Source organism: Mobula birostris, chromosome 5 (assembly GCF_030028105.1).
Source record: "Mobula birostris isolate sMobBir1 chromosome 5, sMobBir1.hap1, whole genome shotgun sequence".
In the NCBI taxonomy this organism is placed as follows: Eukaryota; Metazoa; Chordata; class Chondrichthyes; order Myliobatiformes; family Myliobatidae; genus Mobula; species Mobula birostris.
Window position 1 is genome coordinate 36,806,374 of NC_092374.1, and position 20,680 is coordinate 36,827,053.

The window sequence follows — 20,680 nt, forward strand, 5'->3', positions numbered from 1 at the left end:
TAGATAGTACAGGGGTGGGATATGAAAAGAGACAAAACACAAGCTTAAGAAACACCATGTCATCTTGTCTGGGCATATTGTATTCTTCCAGAATCAGTAACAAATTTGTCAACTTCAGGAAATTCACTTGCTCAGCATGCATCTGAGTTGGTCAGGTCATCTACCTGTGATAATGCCGTAGATTCCCTCCTCCATATTTACACTCCAATTTGCTGGGCACATCCCACAAGACAACACAGTCATGGAATTCTGTCTTTCTGCTTGGACTTTATAGCTTTTAAGAGAACACAAGACCGTGCTTTACTCCACTGACAAAGTGAGTTTGATTGTAGCCCATCCCTAGCATAACCCTGGCATTCTCCTGTCTGTGATGTTCCCTTTTCCCTGTCCATATTTTCCCTGTCCTCTCTGCAATTTTCTGTCTTTCTTAGTTTCAATGGAGAGACTGCAACCTGAAGTATCACATAGAAACATAGAAAACCTACAGCACAATACAGGCCCTTCAGCTGACAAAGCTGTGCTGAACATGTCCTTACCTTAGAAATTACGTAGGGTTACCCATAGCCCTCTATTTTCCTAAGCTCCATGCATCTCTGTTTTTCTTTCCACATATGCTACAGGTTCAACTGAGTGATTTCAGCATTTAGCATTTTTATTTTAACCCTACACTTTAAACCGACACCAGAACATCACATAAAGTTGCCATTCTTTGTTGAAACCAGGATACAGGAAAGGCTTGTGTAGTGGATGAGCTTTCCAAAGGAAGGTTGCTGAAAACAGCTTACCCTTATTTATGCAACTTTGAATACTTCTATCAAATCTCAATCTCCATTCAAAGTTCAGCCTTGGTAAAATTCTAGCAAATCGCCAAAGGATTTCCATATTCTTGCCATCCATGTTACACAATGAGCTATCCAGAACTGCATGCACGTGATGTCTAGGTTTGACAGCCATTTACAGGCTGTAAATCAGCTGTCACATACTACATCACGGAGACTGAGCTCTGAGTTCCTCCACAAGGAATTTCCACAGCATTTTCCTTTAGAGAGGAGATTTACCGGATATTGCCTGCATTGGAATTATTTTAATTCTGGGGAGAGACTGGAAAGTCTGGGTAAGTTTTCCCTGGAGCAAAGCAGACTGAAGCCTGGGCTGTTAGCAGAATCTCAGACGGTAATGAAGAGGCATACAGGAGAGAAACCGATTGGCTGGTTGAGTGATGCCATGACAACAACCTTGCATTCGATGTCAGCAAAACCAAGGAATTAATTGCAGACTTCAGAAAGGGGAAATCAGGAGCGCATGCAACAGTTCTCATTGAGGGCTTAGCTGTGAAAAAGGTGAGCAACTTCAATTTCATGGGCATGACCATCCTGGAGGATCTTTCCCAGGCCCTACACACTGTTGCAATAACAAAGGAGGAATGCCAGTGGCTGTACTTCATTAGGAGTTTGAGGACATTTGGCCTGTCACCAAACACTAACAAATTTCTACATGGAGAGCATCTGGACAGGACGCATCACAAAGTGCAGGATTGGAAAAGGTTGCAGAGGGCAGCTGCATCACAGAGTCCTCCCACCATTGAGGACCTCTTCAGAAAGGCATCCATCATTAGGGACCCTCACCATCTTGGACATGCCCTCTTCTCATTATTGTCAGAGGTACAGTACAGGAGCCTGAAGACCCACACTCAATATTTTAGGAAGAGCTTCTTCCCCTGTGCCACGACATTTCTGAATGGTCCATGAACACAACCTCAGTACAGCATTCGACCTTCTTTTTGTAGCACATAGCAATTTTTATGTTTTGCACTGTCCTGTTACCATGAAACAACAAATTCCACAGCACAGCTCAGTGATAATACTGTAAACATGATTCTGGTTATTGTTATGCGGGTCAACTCTCACTCCAACACTTGACTACTGGATTCCATAAACGATTACTAATGAAATATGATATTTAAAGAACATGCAAAATAGTTTGGATGAAAAATATGTTTGGCATATTTCTAGCATTCATTTATTCACAGTTTTTGCTGTCAAAAAATTTGAGCCGTATTTTTTTTTCTAGGTAACTGATGAATTAAACGCACAAATTTATTCCAAATGGATACTGCAGTGTGGGTTTTGTGGGTGTAATGCCAAAGTTACTGTTGGCATTGTGTTTGGAAATTGAAGCTTCCATTAGAGGCTCAGATAGGGTAGAGAGTCAGAATCTTCTACTCAAGTAATTGATATCAAACGCAAGGGGGCATAGGTTGAAGGTGAGAGAAATGGTTTTAAAGTGAACTCGAAGGAAAGTCTATTTTTTTTAAAAAAAGTGTGGTTAATATTTAGAAGTTGTTGCCAGTGAAGATGGAGCAGTCAGATACAATTACCACATTGAAGAAGCATTTAAACAAACACTCCAATAGGCAAAGTATAGAAGGATATGGCCCTAAAGCAGAAAAAATTCGATTATTGTCAATGGGCAAAAGTACCAGTATGGATGTGGTGGGCTGAATGCCCATTTCAGGGCTGTGCAAACTACCTCTGCTTCAGTTTTTCCAGCAATCGCTGTATTTTGTACTTCTCAGTTCCAACAAATTCTTTTTCCATTTGCTCCACTCTTCCGCTATTTACACCTCCTCCAAACAGATTAGCTGCATGAAAGCCCCATCCCCATCATCCTTTCTCAGTCAACTATTTTCTTCCCTAGCCTCTCTCACTTGGTCTCCACCCTATTACCAATGATTGCTACGTTCTCCCCATCCTTCTTTCCTAAATTTTTACAAATCTGTCCCAGCTAGAGGCGTGGCATGGTGAAGTACCTGGCAGGGTGTGCCAGCTAGTGGTGTGCCATACAGGCACAGGCCCTGTATTCATAAAAAACTATAAAATGTGAGCAGAAAGACTGAACAACAGTCATGGAATTCAGTGGGACTTGTTCAGCAAGTTGGAATATAAAGATCTGTTATCACTTTGACATGAAAGAGTCTTTCTGTTGATCAGTGTCAAAAAAGCCTAATTAAATCCACTGTGATTCAGTGTTGTAAAACAATAAAACATAAAAACTTCTGGGGGTGGGGGGGGGGGAGATGAATACTGTGTATTAGGTCAAGTTTAAAGAGAACAGATATTAATGTGAAAATGCAATTCCAACAACATAAAATACCACAAAAGGACATAAATCCCTTCCGGTCTTTTGAAGCCATATTTGTTCTTTCCTTCCTTATTGACTATTACCATGGCATACAATTTGTGTCAACAGTCGCTGTGATAAGCATTGCAAAATTTGACGCTCAATATCATTAACACATCATTGAAATTTAAAAGATACTGAGCATTTACAACATGATTAAAAGACTTCAGTGAATAAACTTCCACCCAACAGTTACAATAAATAGTGTCGAATGTTAACCAAATTTATTTTGAACAGTATTTTCAAAAAGATGCCGTCAATGGCATTAACTCATAAGCAGATTGCACACAGCACAGGCAATCAGTGTATAGGTATCTGTTATGAGGAGGTGGCTGATTCAAACTGACTTTGAAACTTAAATATGAAAACAGAGTGCAAGATTTTGCAAACACACAACACACTTCAAAGCATCATTATATTTCCCAAGATTGGTTCCATTCTACCAGGGGTAATAACCAATGCATTCAGCATCTCACACACTTCTTACATGAAATTTGCCAGAACAAAATAACATAGGTAAAAGCATAAACACGAGGAATTCTGCAGATGCTGGAAATTCAAGCAACACACATCAAAGTTGCTGGTGAACGCAGCAGGCCAGGCAGCATCTCTAGGAAGGGGTACAGTCGACGTTTTGGGCAGAGACACTTCATCAGGACTCGGCCCGAAACGTTGACTATACCTCTTCCTAGAGATGCTACCTGGCCTGCTGCATTCACCAGCAACTTTGATGTGTGTTGTTAGGTAAAAGCATAACAGGTGTGAACAGGAAAAATATTATATATACATTGTATGCACATCAATGATGCAGTTCAAACAATGCAAATCAATGCAGGAATATGGCACATTAGGTATTTTATATAATTTACAAGTGCCAATAAATATACATCTCGCAAATTACAAATGAGCTAATACTAAAGATATGCACATTAACACATCACTTACACTTAAAATAGGGAATGTCATAAGTATACAATAGTACTGTTTTGGGTTATGCACATAAGGAAACTGTCAAGGTGATTTTTAATCTGTCTAGACATAGCCATCTTAACCATGTGTGTTGTAGTGACTCTAGCTTCAGTATCACTAGTTCTGCTGTGGTGTGTCACTGGGAAAGAAAGCAGCAACAAAATAATTTTGACAAGATTGTTGTTACCAATAATAACACGTGTTAGGTTATGGATATGTACAAGTCAGCTAGGTTTCTGGAAAGGAACAGATTTGGGTTCCACTGAAATGTACCATATGACTAATCAGTCTGTCAAAATTTATAATCAAGACTACAAATAGCTAGTTACCAAGATACAGGACAACAAGTGCCCAGTGTCATGACCTAGTGGAAGTCACCACCGTGAGGGAATAAACACAGAAAATCGAGAGAAAAAAATGGGCAAATAAAAAAATAAATTTCTGCTCAGATGCTCTAATCATACTTCGTTTGGGTGGCATTACATTTGACTTCACTTCTGAGACCGAGTTTCATTTAGTGAATTCATGCAGGAGTCTTTCTTAAGGATTATAAATTTCAATGATGCACTCAAAGACCACTGCTAAGCATAAATAATTCCAAAACCATAAATGGCACTTTCCGGAGAGCAGATTCAAATCAAAGTTTAAGGATAGTTAAACACAGTTGATCAACTGTGCTGTAATATTGAGATCTTCCACTCTTATGCATTGCAGTGACAAATTATTTCCATACCTTGAATCTCGTTTGTTCAATATCGTAGATCTTTCTGTCAGACACCAATTTCGGGGCAAAGAACTTAGCAAGTTTAACAAGATAAACTCCATTTCTCAGCCCTTCCTCCAGCTCTGTGGTCGGGGGCAATTCTTCACGTAGGCAGGCTTCCATCCATCTAGAAAAGAAATTACAATAGACTGATGAGCATTTTTTCCATGTTTCATCAAGACTTGCCCAACATTTACCATCTGAAACAGGATTACACACAAGGGATTTCTATTTAGGCAATGTCTTCAAGTCCTTTTACAGAGTGTGCATGCCTGCACGAGACACATGCTACGAGTTACGACCACTGCACAATGATAGCAGAACAAATGTGGCAAGTTTACAACTCTGGATTTTTTTTCTATTCTCCTCAGTTCTTAGTTTGAGCATCACTGGACAAGACGTTGAAGGGAAGGAGAGATTATGAAGAATAACCACATTGACTTCTATCAATAATTGTCACAACATAGGAGGTCATTTACCCAATTATTCTGCAGGTTTGCAGAGCAATCCCACAGCTTCACTTACTTCCTAGTAGCCTATTCATCTCAAATTCCCATCAACCTTCCATGGATTCCTTTGTCATCCACCTACATGAAGGGTAAATTACAGTATCCAACAAGTCCACTACACAGTACCTCCATGTTATCTGCAAACTTATCAAAACACTTAGATTTTCATCCAGATCATTAATAGGTATTATAAATAGTTCACAGCTTTGATGATTGAGGAGCACCACTGATCACAGACCTCTAAGAAAAATAACTCTCCACCACTACCCTGTCTTCTATGACCATGCCAATTCTGCATCCAATTTACAGAACTAGTTTGGGATAGGTTGGATAATCATATCACACATTTCAATGGGCTAATGTACTTTGATTTACTTTGACCAACTACAGATTCTGCCTTGAGGTTTTCTAAAATATAAACCACATTACATTAAAAAAGTACTCTTCCAGGGGAAAGTTTTCATTTTACCTAAAAATCTTCACAAATCCAGTTATTTCTGAATAATTCCAAAGCAGTATAATTATGGCCACATTCATTTCCTCCGCAAGCTTAAATTCACTAATGAGTAGGTACTTGGTTCCTTAAGGCTGTTATAGCCGACAGGGGTGGGGGGCGGGGAGGGGTGGTAAAACTCCCACTACCTATGAAATGCTCCTAATGGCGTGTATATCAAATAGCCTCCGATGACCAAGTCCAGCTCCTGGCTTTCAAATGTATCAGACCTACTGGGCGTGGCAGAACCATACCTACTGAGAGGTGAAGGGGCAAAGGTGGGTTACTGGCGCCTTAAAACCAGACACTTCGGGCAAATGGTGCTCAACACCTGTGGTTGGCAACTCATCGAGAAACATAGGAAACCTACTGCACAAAACAGGCTCTTCAGCCCACAAAGCTGTGCTGAGCATGTCCTGACCTTAGAAATTACCTAGGCTTATCCGTAAGCCCTCTGTTTTTCTAAGCTCCATGTACGTATCCAGAAGCCTCTTAAAAGACCCTATCATTTCCGTCTCCACCACCATCGCTGGCAGCCCATTCCACACACTCACCACCCTCTGCGTAAAAAATTTACCCCTGACATCTCCTCTGTACCTACTTCCAGGCACCTAAAAACTATGCCCTCTCATGCTAGCCATCTCAGCCCTGGGAAAAAGCCTCTGACTATCCACACGATCAATTCCTCTCAGCATCTTATACACCTCTATCAGGTCACCTCTCATCCTCAGTTGCTCCTAGGAGAAAAGGCCGAGTTCACTCAACCTCTTCTCATAAGGCATGCTCTCCAATCCAGACAACATCCTTGTAAATCTCCTCTGCACCCTTTCGAAGGTTTCCACATCCTTCCTGTAGTGAGGCAACCAGAACTGAGCACAGTACTCCAAGTGGGGTCTGATCAGGGTCCTATATAGCTCTAACATTACCTCTCGGCTCTTAAACTCAATCCCACAATTAATGAAGGCCAATGCACCGTATGCCTTGTTAACCACAGAGTCAACCTGCGCCGCAGCTTTGAGTGTCCTGTGGACTCAGACCCCAAGATCCCTCTGATCCTCCACACTGCCAAGAGTCTTACCATCGATACTATATTCTGCCATTATATTTGACCTATCAAAATAAATCACCTAACACTTATCTGGGTTGAATGCTGTCTGCCAACTCTCAGCCCGGTTTTGCATCCTATCAATCACTCGCTGTAACCTCTGACAGCTCTCCACACTATCCACAACACCCCCAACCTTTGTGTCATCTGCAAATTTACTAATCCAACCTTCCACTTCCTCATCCAGGTCATTTATAAAAATCACGAAGAGTAGGGTTCCCAGAACAGATCCCTGAGGCACACCACTGGTCACCGACCTCCATGCAGAATATGACCCACCTACAAACGCTCTTTGCCTTCTGTGGGCAAGCCAGTTCTGGATCCACAAAGCAATATACTCTTGGATCCCATGTCTCCTTACTTTCTCAATAAGCCTTGCATGGGGTACCTTATCAAATGCCTTGCTGAAATCCACATACACTACATCTACTACTCTACCCTGATCAATGTGTTTAGTCACATCCTCAAAAAGTTCAATCAGGCTCATAAGGCACGATCTGCCTTTGACAAAGCCATGCTGACTATTCCTAATCATATTATGCCACTCCAAATGTTCATAAATCCTGCCTCTCAGGATCTTCTTCATCAATTTATCAACCACTGAAGTAAGACTCACTGATCTATAATTTCCTGGGCTATCTCTAATCCCTTTCTTGAATAAGGCAACAAAATCCACAACATTCCAATCCTCTGGAACCTCACCCATCCCCATTGATGATGCAAAGATCATCGTCAGAGGCTCAGCAATCTCCTCCCTCGCTTCCCAAAGTAGCCTGGGGTACATCTCATTCGGTTCTGGTGCCTTATCCAACTTGATGCTTTCCAAAAGCTCCAGCACATCTTCTTCCTTAATATCTACATGCTCAAGCTGTAAGTCATCCCTACAATCGCCAAGGACCCTACAATCACCAAGGTCCTTTTCCATGGTGAACACTGAAGCAAAGTATTCATTAATTACCTCTGCTATCTCCTCCAGTTCCAGACATAGTTTTCCACTGTCACACTTGATTAGTCCTATTCTCTCACGTCTTATCCTCTTGCACTTCACGTACTTGTAGAATGCCTTGGGGTTTTCCTTAACCCTGTCCACCAAGGCCTTCTCACGGCCCCTTGGGCTCTCCAAATTTCATTCTTAAACTTCTTCCTGCTCTCCTACTTTCATTCTTAAGCTTCTTCCTGCTAGCCTTATAATCTTCAAAATCTTCTAGATCTCTATTATTACCTAGTTTTTTGAAACTTTCATAAGCTCTTCTTTTCTTCTTGACTATATTTACAACAGCCTTTGTACACAATGGTTCCTGTTCCTTACCATCCTTTTCCCGTCTTATTGGAACGTACCTATGCAGAACTCCACGCAAATATCCCCCGAACATTTGCCACATTTCTTCCGTATGTTTCCGAGAACATCTTTTTCCAATTTATGTTTCCAAGTTCCTGCCTGATAGCCTCATATTTTCCCTTACTCTAATTAAACGCTTTCCTAACTTGTCTGTTCCTATCCCTCTTCAATGCTCTGGTAAAGGAGATAGAATTGTGATCACTATCTCCAAAATGCTCTCCCACTGAGAGATCTGACACCTCACCAGGTTCATTTCCCAATACCAGATCAAGTACAGCCTCTCCTCTTGTAGACTTATCTACATACTGTCCAGTCGGATTTCTTTTTCTTCTTTGAACACGTGCGGCTTCCACACTTGACAGGGATTGAATGCGTCTACCCGAAGGTTTTTTAACTAGTTTCCACTCAATGACCAAGCAACTTTTCCTTTTTCCTCCTTTTATTTTTCACAAGTGCGGCAGTTTGATAGATCCATTAGTTCCGTCAACCATTAGACACTAGTCACAAGACGAAAAACTGGCTACCTCTCCGGACTTTGTAGATGGATTCCGACCTGCACCTCTCCGCTCCCTAATAGACCGCTATGTTTTCAAACTGGGCGACCCTTCCTGAAGGTTCCCGAACTCTTCTTAAAACTCGCGCCATTTCCCAGAAGCACCTGTGCGCAATGATCCCTGTGACGTAAAGCTAGCGCCGACCCAAAACGCAGTGACAGCAGTGCTCTTTTTTTCATGAAACAGTCTCTCAAGTTATTTAAAGTTCATCATCTTACTGCAGATTTCAATGCTGTTGCCGGACTGCCTCTGTGATGCTGCCGGGTCTTCCCGATGTTCCGGGCAGAAGCAGCACTCAGGCAGAGAGTTCCATCCGGTCTATCGGTAGATTCTTGCTATTGCTTTTAAATTTCATTTTCTTTTGCCTCTAGGTCCCAATATTTTCTAGAAACTCTAATTTGACTTGACACATACAGAGACTCCATAGACAATCCCTCTATGACTTCCACTTTTTCTGCAGCCGTGATACTATCTCTGATCAACAGTGCCATGCCCCCACCTCTTTCTTCCTCCCTCCCTGTCCTTTCCGAAACATCTAAAGCCTGGCACTCGAAGTAACTATTCTTGCCCCTGTGTGATCCAAGTCTCTGTAATCATCATAGCTCCAAGTACTGATCCACGTTCTAAGCTCATCCACTTCGTTCATAATACTCCTCGCATTAAAATAGACATCTCAAACCATCAGTCTGAGCGCATCCTTCTCTATTACCTGCCTATCCTCCCTCTCACACTGTCTACAAGCTTTCCCTATTTGTGAGCCAACTGCCTCTTCCTCCATCTCTTCAGTTCGGTGCCCATCCCCCAGCAATTCTAGTTTAAACTCTCCCCAGTAGCTTTAGCAAACCTCCCCACGAGGATATTGGTCCCCCTGGGATTCAAGTGCAACCCGTTCTTTTTGTACAGTCACGCCTGTCCCAAAACAGGACCCAATGATCTAGAAACCTGAATCCCTGCCCCCTGCTCCAATCCCTCAGCCACGTATTTATCCTCCACCTCATTCTACTCACCGTCTCGTGGCACAGACAGTAATCCCGAGATTACTACCATTGAGGTCCTGCTTCTCAACCTCCTCCTAACTCCCTGTAGTCTGTTTTCAGGACCTCCTCCCTTTTCCTACCTATGTCGTTGGTATCAATATGTACCACAACCTCTGGCTGTTCTCCTTCCCACTTCAGGATATCGAGGACGTGATCTGAAGCATCCCGGGCCCTGGCACCTGAGAGGCAAACTACCATCCGTGTTTCTTTCCTGTGTCCACAGAATTGCCTGTCTGACCCCCAAACTATAGAGTCCCCTATCACTGCTGCCATCCTCTTCCTTTCCCTACCCTTCTGAGCCACAGGGCCAGACTCTGTGCCAGAGGTGCGACCACTGTTGCTTCCCCAGGTAGGCCGTCTCCTCCAACAGTACTCAAACAGGAGTACTTATTGTTAAGGGGACAGCCACAGGGGTACTCTCTAGCCTCTGACTCTTGCCCTTCCCTCTCCTGACTGTTACCCACTTACCTGTCTCACGAGGCATCAGTGTGACTACTTGCCTATAGCCCCTCTTTATCACCTCCTCACCAGACCAAGTGATCCAGTGGGTGGTAAAAGGATAAATCCTCGGCCCACTGGAAATCATGAAAATTGGTAGCCATAACATCGAAGGCTTCAGCCACAGTAAAGCAGAAGTCCTGGGTGACTTAAAACTGGACATCTTGTACATACAAGAAACTCATCCGCTGAACAACCAATCCTATGTGCCAGGAATGCACTTGGCTATTGACACCTCTAGCCAAACTTATGGAAGTGCAATCTTTGTTAAAGATAGATCTATAGTAATGAGCACAGCAAACATCCAAGCTGGCTCAGTGGGACTTCTGAAAGTTGATGCAAAACACATAAATATCATGTTGGTCTACAAATCCCCTAATGAGCCGTTCATGTGGCCACCTAACCTAGATCTCCAGGACAAAATGTACCTCATTATTGGTGACTTTAATAGCCATAGCACCAACTGGGGATATGAAGATGACGACGCAAATGGCAAAGTTGTATCATGGGCTCTAAACAACAGCCTTGAGCTACTGTATGAGTCAAAGGACACCCCTACCTTCACAAGTGCCAGATGGAGAAAAGAATACAACCCAGACATTACTTTTGTTACCACGGCAAGCTCCAACCTCTTCACACGAACATTCCTCCAACGTATACCCAAATCCCAACACTGTCCAGTCCAGGTAGAATCCCTTCCAGTTCTGAGACCTGTACCATCAAAGTACCAACCAAGATTTAACCTGAGAAAAGTGAATTGGACATCTTTCGCAGAATCCCTTGATCAACTTATCGATACCATACCACCAGAACCTGATCATTATGATGAATTTGCCCAACTAATCTGCAAAGTAGCACAGCAGAACATACCTGGAGGCTGCAGAACCAAATATATTCAGGGGTTGACTAATGATATCAAGCAAAGTTATGATGGGTATGTCAACTTATACGACCAAGACCCAGTTGGTCAAGACACAATTGAAATGGGAGAGTCAGTTCTGTTCCTACTGAGCCAAGTGAGAAAACAGCTTTGGTAGGAACTGATAGAAAACATAGACATGACCAAGAGCAGTAAGAAGGCATGGGCAACTGTTCAGAAACTCAACTCAGACAATAGACCACTACAGAGAATTGCTGCCGTAACACCCAATCAGGTTGCCCACCAACTAATACTAAATGGTCGACCAAATAACAAGGAACGGAGGCAAAAGAAAAAGCAACATCAGGAGATGGAGTCAGCTCTCTGAAACGCAAATAACAACTTCCACCATCTCACCCTAGAAGAATGAAGCATCACAGGTAAAATCCAACAAAGCTGCTGGCATTAATGACCTGAAGCACTCCACTGGCTTCTGTCCCTTTTTAACTGTTGCCTAAGATCATTAAAAATACCTAAAAAGTGGAGAAGAGCCAAAGTTGTAGCTCTCCTAAAACCCAATAAAGACCACAACATTTCTAAAAATTACAGACCGATTTCTTTGTTCTGCACCCTCTATAAACTCTACGAGAGACTCATACTGAAAAGAATATCCCCCCTAGTCGAAAATCTTCTCGCACCAGACCACGCCGGGCTCAGGCCAGGCCACTCTTGCTGTGGTCAAGTCCTGAACTTAACCCAATATATTGGGGATGGCTTTGAAATGCGACAAATTACAGGGGCAGTATTTGTTGACTTAACAGCAGCATACGACACTGTGAATCACAGAGGCCTTCTACTGAAATTATCTAAAATGTTAAAGAACGAAACCACAGTCAAAGTAATAAGAAGCCTCCAAGAAAATCACAGATTTTATGTAGAAATGAATGGAATCAAGAGTAGGTAGCGTCCACAAAAGAACGGACTAGCACAGGGATCAGTCCTGGCACCACTACTATTTAATGTTTACACAAACGACCAACCAACCTTTCCTAAAGCGACCTATGCATAACAACACAAGCTAACTCCTTCCAAGAAGTTGAAGTATGACTTACAGCTGTCCTCCAAGCAATGAAGCATCTCCAGTTCCCTAACGCGGTCCCTAAGGAGCTGCAGCTCAATGCACCTGGAGCAGATGTGGCCGTCCGGGAGTTTGGGAGTCTCCCGGACTTCACACATCTGACACCCAGTACAGACCACCAGCCGCACACACATACTTCCTGTCTCGCCTCGCCTACAGGCAACGTACCTCGCCTCAGCCCTGTTGAACCAAAGCCTTTCTACTCTGTCTCCCGCTCTGTAAAGCCATCTCTTTTTAAACTCTTCTTGCTGTTCTAACTGGCTGATGTCCACACGCTTGCGCAGTTGTGCCCCGATCTGGGAGAAGGGTTCCACACGGTAGGCTTATTAAGAAAGTCAGAAGGCATGGGATCCAGGGAAGTTTGGCCAGGTGGATTCAGAATTGGCTTGCCTGCAGAAGGCAGAGGGTGGTGGTGGAGGGAGTACATTCAGATTGAGGATTGTGACTAGTGGTGTCCCACAAGGATCTGTTCTGGGACCTCTACTTTTTGTGATTTTTATTAACGACCTGGATGTGGGAGTAGAAGGGTGGGTTGGCAAGTTTGCAGACAACACAAAGGTTGGTGTTGTAGATAGTGTAGAGGATTGTCGAAGATTGCAGAGAGACATTGATAGGATGCAGAAGTGGGCTGAGAAGTGGCAGATGGAGTTCAACCCGGAGAAGTGTGAGGTGGCACACTTTGAAAGGACAAATTCCAAGGCAGAGTACAAAGTAAATGGCAGGATACTTGGTAGTGTGGAGGAGCAGAGAGATCTCGGGGTACATGTCCACAGATCCCTGAAAGTTGCCTCACAGGTAGATAGAGTAGTTAAGAAAGCTTATGGGGTGTTAGCTTTCATAAGTCGAGGGATAGAGCTTAAGAATCGTGATGTAATGATGCAGCTCTGTAAAACTCTGGTTAGGCCACACTTGGAGTACTGTGTCCAGTTCTGGTTGCCTAACTATAGGAAGGATGTGGAAGCATTGGAAAGGGTACAGAGGAGATTTACCAGGATGCTGCCTGGTTTAGAGAGTATGCATTATGATCAGAGATTAAGGGAGCTAGAGCTTTACTCTTTGGAGAGAAGGAGGATGAGAGGAGACATGATAGAGGTGTACAAGATAATAAGAGGAATAGATAGAGTGGATAGCCAGCGCCTCTTCCTCAGGGCACCACCGCTCAATACAAGAGGACATGGCTTTAAGGTAAGGGGTGGGAAGTTCAAGAGGGATATTAGAGGAAGTTTTTTTACTTGGTGCATGGAATGCACTGCCTGAGTCAGTGGTGGAGGCAAATACACCAGTGAAGTTTAAGAGACTAGACAGGTATATGGAGGAATTTAAGGTGAGGGGTTATATGGGAGTCGGGGTTTGAGGGTCGGCACAACATTGTGGGCCAAAGGGCCTGCACTGTGCTGTACTATTCTATGTTCTATGTAACTCTGATCTCAATCCTCTGCTGCCTTGCGGCTATACCCACTCATGGGGGAGGCTTGGGGTGTAAACCCCGAGGGAAAGATCTGGAGCTGGAATTCCCAAGGCAGTCCTACATTGAGCTCTACACGGACTGGCAACTCTCGTGATGCTGATGGTGCCGGTCTGTATCGGTCTCTGCTGTCCCTTTGGGTTCATCAGCTGCGTGGAGATGGAGAGCTGACTACATGGGCAACAGCTCGCTCTCCATATTGTACCGCCCTGGTTTGTATATCATGTGGACAGCTGGGGATGCAACATCCATGGCTGAGCCCAACCAGCAGAGGCTCTGAAGTAGGCACTTGAGATAAATAGCATCGAGATAAATTTCACATCACATGCTGGTGATAAGAAACCCGATTCTGATTATTAGTCAGTGTTAAGGGAATCCAGTGTATATCCGAAATATAGCTGGAATGGTTTAATTTTGCAATAAAAAAACAACCAAGATGATCAGCTGACTCAGGCATTCAGTGGAGAATCAGTCATGTACAAAATGAACGTTTGTTTTTCATCTTTCACATCCTTTTCAAAATAGCTCAGAAGCACGAGAAATTCTACAGATGCTGGAAATCCAAAGCAGTATGCACAAAATGCTGGAGGAGCTCAGCAGGTCAGGCAGCAGCCATGGAAATGAATAAACAATCAGTGTTTTGGGCTGAGACCCTTCTTCTGGACAGACCACCTTTTACGGTCAATGAACAGTTAACTCAGTGGAATTTAAGAAATTGTGATGGCCAGATTACACATAGCAACAACGTGATGATAGCCACACTTTTTAAAAACACTGACTAAGGGGTAGATATTAGCCTGAGGTAATTTCTCTGCTCCTCTTCAAACTGGTGCTCTGAGATCTCTTGCATCTATGCAGAAGAGGAAAACAACCTCTTTCCACCTGTTAAAACATTTAGTATTGCACTGAAGCTAAAGGCTTAACCAGGAGCTTTCTGACTCTGATACAAGTTTCTGCCACCAACTGAGCAATTGTGGTCCATATTAAAATTATTAGCAAAGAACTTGTATGAAATTACACAACACTGGGTTCAGGAACAGCTACTTCCCTTCAATCTTTCAGCTCTTGAATCAACTGACAAAAGCCTGATCACTGCGTTTTGATAACACTGACCATTTTGTACTAAAATTAACAATTCTTTTGCTCTAATTAGGTTTTCTTGTAAAAATAATGGATAACGAAGGTTTAATTTATCTTTTCCTTGTGTATGCTGCTATGTGATGCTGATGAAAGGAAGCATACATGTCCTTATATATAGTACAATAAACTCTACTTTGGTTTTATAATTGCCCTTTAGAGTTGTACCTCCAAGCTTCAGTTCAGGAAATGGGATGGTGAAGAATTTTAATCATGACGCCAAAATTTAAACTACATCCCCCTCCACAAAGGGAAACTTGCCCATTTCTGAAAGCTGGTAGCAAACATTGACAGTAACAAATGGAAAACTGGGAATCGCATGTTACCAAGCCAACAACCTTTGCACCCCATGCATTTATTTTAAGTTCAATAATTGTCTAAATTTAAAATAAATAAATTATTGTTTTCCAGGAGTAATGTTCTGATGTTTGCTGCCTATTATGTTTAGTTCCACCAGGAGATGTCAGTGTGCAGAAACCAGGATTCTAAATCAGTCAAATAGGTTAATCAGTTATTATAAAGCAGTCAGTCCACTGCATTGGACTTGCAGGGGCTCAGGGTCATGATCTCAGCCAGCAATCCAGCCAATTAGTGGTTAGGCACTGCCTATTGAGTGATTGCATTTAGCTGTTTCTCACAATACTGTGAATGAGTCTGTGAGATACAATGGTTCACCCATCCATACTGACAAGGGTTAGCTGTCCTCTGGGCTGGAAACAAGCTTCTCCAACCAGTTAATCAGAGACTTGTAACAACAGCTAAAGATCCAGAGCATACTGTAACTTCAAAAGATCAAAAGGATTTTACCCAAGTAAACCGAACTTTGTTTTATTACCACCTCGGGGCTTTAAACATTAATTAGATGTAACGATTCCAGTTACATATCGGCAATTATGACATTTCCACATATGAAAACCATCACTGTTTCACTGTTAAAATATTCAAAATAAATCCAGAAAATAGAACTATTGAAAGCCATTTAACAACCAGATACATATGCTCTAATTATGGTAAGCATGAGTCACCTTACTGTACAAGTGAAAGATGGCGTGGACGTGAAGACTAAACTATGCTTGTCCAGACATAAAAGCATTAAATAAAAAAAATGGTACGAGAGAATTTCAGTTCTTTTGCTTTCAATTCTCCATTCCAGGATTGGATATGCTATCCAGCATATATATTATTCACAAACAAGTGAAAATCTACAGATGCTGTAAATCCAAGCAACACACACAAAATGCTGGTCAGGCAGCATCTGTGGAAAAGAGTAAACAGTTGGCATTTTGGGCTGAGACCCTTCATCAGGACTGGAGGAAAAAAAGATGAGGAGTCCAAGTAGGAGGTGGGGGGGGGGGGGAGAGAGTGGAGGAAGGGGGAAATATAATGTAGTAGGGTGATAGGTGAAATCGGGAAAGGGATGAAGTAAAAAGTTGGGAAGTCAATTTGTGAAAGAGATAAAGGGCTGGAGAAGGGGGAATCTGATAGGAGGGGACTGAAGGCCATGGAAGAAAGGGAAGGGGGAGGAGATTAGAGGGAGGTGATGGGCAGGTAGGGAGATAAGGTGAGAAGGGGAAATGGTGAGGTGGGGGAGCAGCACTGGAAGTTCAACAAATTGATGTTCCTGCCATCAGGTCGGAGGCTACCCAGTCAGAGTACAAGCTGTTGGTCCACCAACCTGAGTGTGGCTTCATCGTGGCAGTAGAGGACTCCATGGACTGACATGTTGGAATGGGAATGGGAAGCTGAATTAAAATGGGTGGCCACTGGGAGATCCCGCTGTTTCTGGCGGATGAAGCATAGGTGCTCGGCGAAGTAGCCACCCAAACTACGTCGCGCCTCACCGATATATGAGAGGCCACACCAGGAATACTGGTTACAGTAAATGGCCCCAAAAGACTCATAGGTGAAGTGTCACCTCACCTGGAAGGACTGTTTGGGGCCCTGAATGGCAGAGAGGGAGGTGGCATAGGGACAGGTGTAGCTCTTGTTCTGCTAGCAAGGGTAAGTGCCAGGAGGGATATCAGTGGGGAAGGACAAACGGACAAGGGACTTGTGTAAGGAGCAATGCCTGCAGAAAGCAGAAAGTGAGGGGTTGGGTGAGATGTGCTTGGTGGTGGGATTCCGTTGGAGATGGTGGAAGTTTTGGAGAATTATGTGCTGGACATGGAGGCTGGTGGGGTGGTAGATGAGGACAAGAGGAACTCTATCCCTGGTTGGGGTGGCGGAAGGATGGGCTGAGGGTGGACATGTGTGAAATGGAAGAGATGCAGGTGAGGGCAGGTGGAGGATTGGAAGCCACTTTCTTTGAAGGACATCTTCCTAGTTCTGGGATGAAAGGCCTCATCCAGTGAGTAGATGTAGTGGAGGCGGAGTAATTAAGAGAAGGGGGTGGCATTTTTTATAAGTGACGGGGGGGGGCGGGGAGAAGAGGTATAGTCCAGGTAGCTGTAAGAGTCAGTGGGTTTGTAAAAGTTATCAGTAGGAGAGCGAGCGAGAGAGAGCGAGAGACAGAGACAGAGACAGACGGAAATGGACCAGATAAATTTGAGGGCAGGGTGGAAGTTGGAGGCAAACTTGATGAAGTCGACAAGACTCACATGGGTGCAGGAAGCAGCACCAATGCAGTCGATGCAACATAGGAAAAGTTGGAGACAGACACCAGTGTAGGCTTGGAACATAGACTGTTACATGTAGCCAAAAAGCAGGCATAGCTGGGACCCATGCAAGTGCCCATAGCTACACTCTTTGTTTGAAGGAAGTGCGAGGAGCCCAAGGAGAAATGATTGAGAGTGAGGACCAGTTCTGCAGATGGAGGAGGGTGGTGGTGGAGGGGAACTGGTTGGGTCTGAAAGAAACTGAGAACTTTGAGGCCTTCCTGGTGGCGGGGTTGGAGGTGTATAGTAAAAATAAGTGATGGGGGCCAGGGCACTTGAAATCATTGAAGAGATCAAGAGCAGGTGAAGTGTCACGGATGTAGGTAGGAAGGGACTGAACCATGGGAGGTAAAACAAAGTTGAGGTATGGATTATTCACATCCTGCTGTTAGCACTGTTTAATCCATTCTTAAACGTAAGGAAATAACATTGATTGAGACCTTGAGTTACAATCAATTATTTCTTATTCTATGATCTGGCTATTAAGAATGCCGTATATTGTCATTTTGTTATCAGTAAACAATCTTTTCATACTTCCTTAAAACATAGGAAGCAGTCATTCAGTCCACTGAGTTTCTGCAAGCTCACAGAAAAATCCCATTCCCCATATTATCTACCCTACCCACACTGCATTGCTACCAACCCTTAAACACTGGGGCCAGTTTTCAATGGACACAGGGGAAGTATGAAGAAACCAGATCACCCAGGGGAAATCCGTGAAAACTCCACAAGCACAGCACCAGAGATCAGGATTGAACCCAGATCACTGGCGGTGTACGGCAACAGCTCTACCAGCTACTTATTTTAGCATTTTTGAGATTAGACAGTCAACAATTGCAATAGCTGTAAACCTGAGTTAAATAGAGGCGGAAGTGATCTCTGGTCAGATCCACAGTTCCGTTCACCAACTGTGCTTAAATACAGGTGATTAACTAAACAACGGGCACAAGAATAGAAGCACACATTTAAGCAGAAGCCTTCCCACACCAATAGCTTGATCTTTCTCAATGAAGAGAAATCAATTCCTTTACTCTTTCTCTATGTGGCTTCAAACTTTTAAGTACTTATCCTACTCCTGTTCCAAAGCCACTGTTAACTAGCAATGCACCGGTGTACTGGGAAGAGCTTTGTAAACTCCAACCAGCTAAACATCAGTGCATTATCCTCACCAATCCACTGAAACTCCTTGCTAGAACTATTCAGTTTTATCCTATTCAGGCTGCATTCTGCTTTCTGCTGTCTCCCCCCTACACTAATCATTTGCTGCAACTGGTTAAACCAGCTGTGTCCTTGGTGACGGGGACAGTTGCCTAATCCCCGAAATGCTACTAATATCTAGAATGGCAAAGAGAGCAAATATTGAATGATTCAAGTTCTGCAGAGATGATGCTTGCTGAACAGAACCCAGATTAGGCCCATCATTTTATGTCAGTACACAGATTGCATGCACACTTCTGTGACACATCTCACAATGTTTTAGAGATCCAGGTATTGGCAGAAGAGGACACAACGTAGTATTGTGAGCACTCCTAGTCTGCTTATCTGAGCAAGGTCATGCTAGCACTGCCAAGGGTTCAGAGAATTATCCCGGGAGTGCTTGATGACTCTGGGTCTGTACTTACTGGAGTTTAAGTAGAGTTTTATGGGAGGTCTCATTGAAGTGCAGAGGAATTTCTTTTGGCAGAGGGTGTTGAATCTGTGGAATTCATTGCCACAGACAGCTGTGGAGGCCAAGTCATTAGGTATATTTAAAGTAGAGGTTGACAGATTCTTAATTTCTAAGAGCATAAAAGGTTACAGAGCAATGGCAGGAAAATGGGGTTGAGATGGAAAATAAATCTGCTATGATTGAATGACAGAGCAGACTTAGTGTGCCAAATGGCCAAACTCCGCTCTTATGTTTTGTGGTTTAATGCAGTTAACAGTTTGTGAGCTTCATGAACTGCAACTTTTTATTTTGAAAGTATGCCTATTTCATTACTTACAGTAAATATAATACATCTTTCCTTCCATTTATTCTAAGAAAACACAATAAATTATGCAATGTCTCAATGGAACTCGCAGTTCGAGCATAAACAATAGTTCGGTGAAGGACTTGAGAGGCTGTTACACAGATTGCCCTATCAGTGTCCAGAGGCAGCAGGGCGCGAGACAGTGATCTTTCCTTACAAAGCCTTTACAGTTTCAGCACATCTCTCAAAGCGAACTTCAGCATTCAGGAATAGTTGGCAACATTTGTTTACAGACATCTCCGTATTCTGGAAAACCAATGAGCTTCATAGCAAAGTGAGCTGATGATTGTCCAGCACCGATTGATGCTGGTATCGCTTTGCACCCTCTGTCTCAGTACACGGCCTGCAGATCGCAGGATCCTCTGCTGGGAACAAACCTTGACAATGACTACTGCATCCTTTTTCCAGACCATACTGGAAAACATGCAGAACACAATGGATAATCATCACATCTGCACTGCATCCAGAGGAATTCTGGCTGTGCAGTAAAGGGCAATCTTACTGTCACACGCACTGATTCTGGCAATAAAGCATTCTGACGGTCCAGGAAATCATCAGAAAACTGTACCATTTCATAGGACCTGTTGATTAGTGCCCTTGCGGTAGACTTGTAGTGAAAGATGCTTTGCAGAAGAAACCATTCAACAAAGTGCAGGTAGTACAACAAGGTCCAGCTGAATGGAACTATGTGCAGCAGCAGGGCCAGGGCATTCCTTACAACAGCGTGGACAGGAAGAACCTCAGCAGATTGACACTTCATGCTTGTACACCTTTGGATCTATGCATAGCCCGATGCAGCCATGCACAAAAGATGACCATCACAGGCAAACAGACCAAAGGACATGGAAACAGAATTAGGCCATTCAGTGACCCCTCCTCCTGTTTTTATTTTCTCTCTCAACACCATTATCCTGCCTTCTCCCCATAAATTTTGAAGTCCTGACTAATTAAGTACCTACAACCTATGC

General features: G+C 43.3%; 1 protein-coding gene across 2 annotated transcripts in view; it reads right to left on the reverse strand.

The window, feature by feature from the left end:
* Positions 1-20,680, reverse strand: part of iqgap2 (IQ motif containing GTPase activating protein 2) — a 287,122-nt gene that overhangs the window by 154,998 nt on the left and 111,444 nt on the right. For both annotated transcript variants that reach the window (XM_072257878.1, XM_072257879.1), the window contains exon 3: positions 4,883-5,039. In XM_072257878.1, coding sequence (XP_072113979.1) covers positions 4,883-5,039 — 157 coding nt within the window. The remainder of the gene's footprint in view (positions 1-4,882; positions 5,040-20,680) is intronic.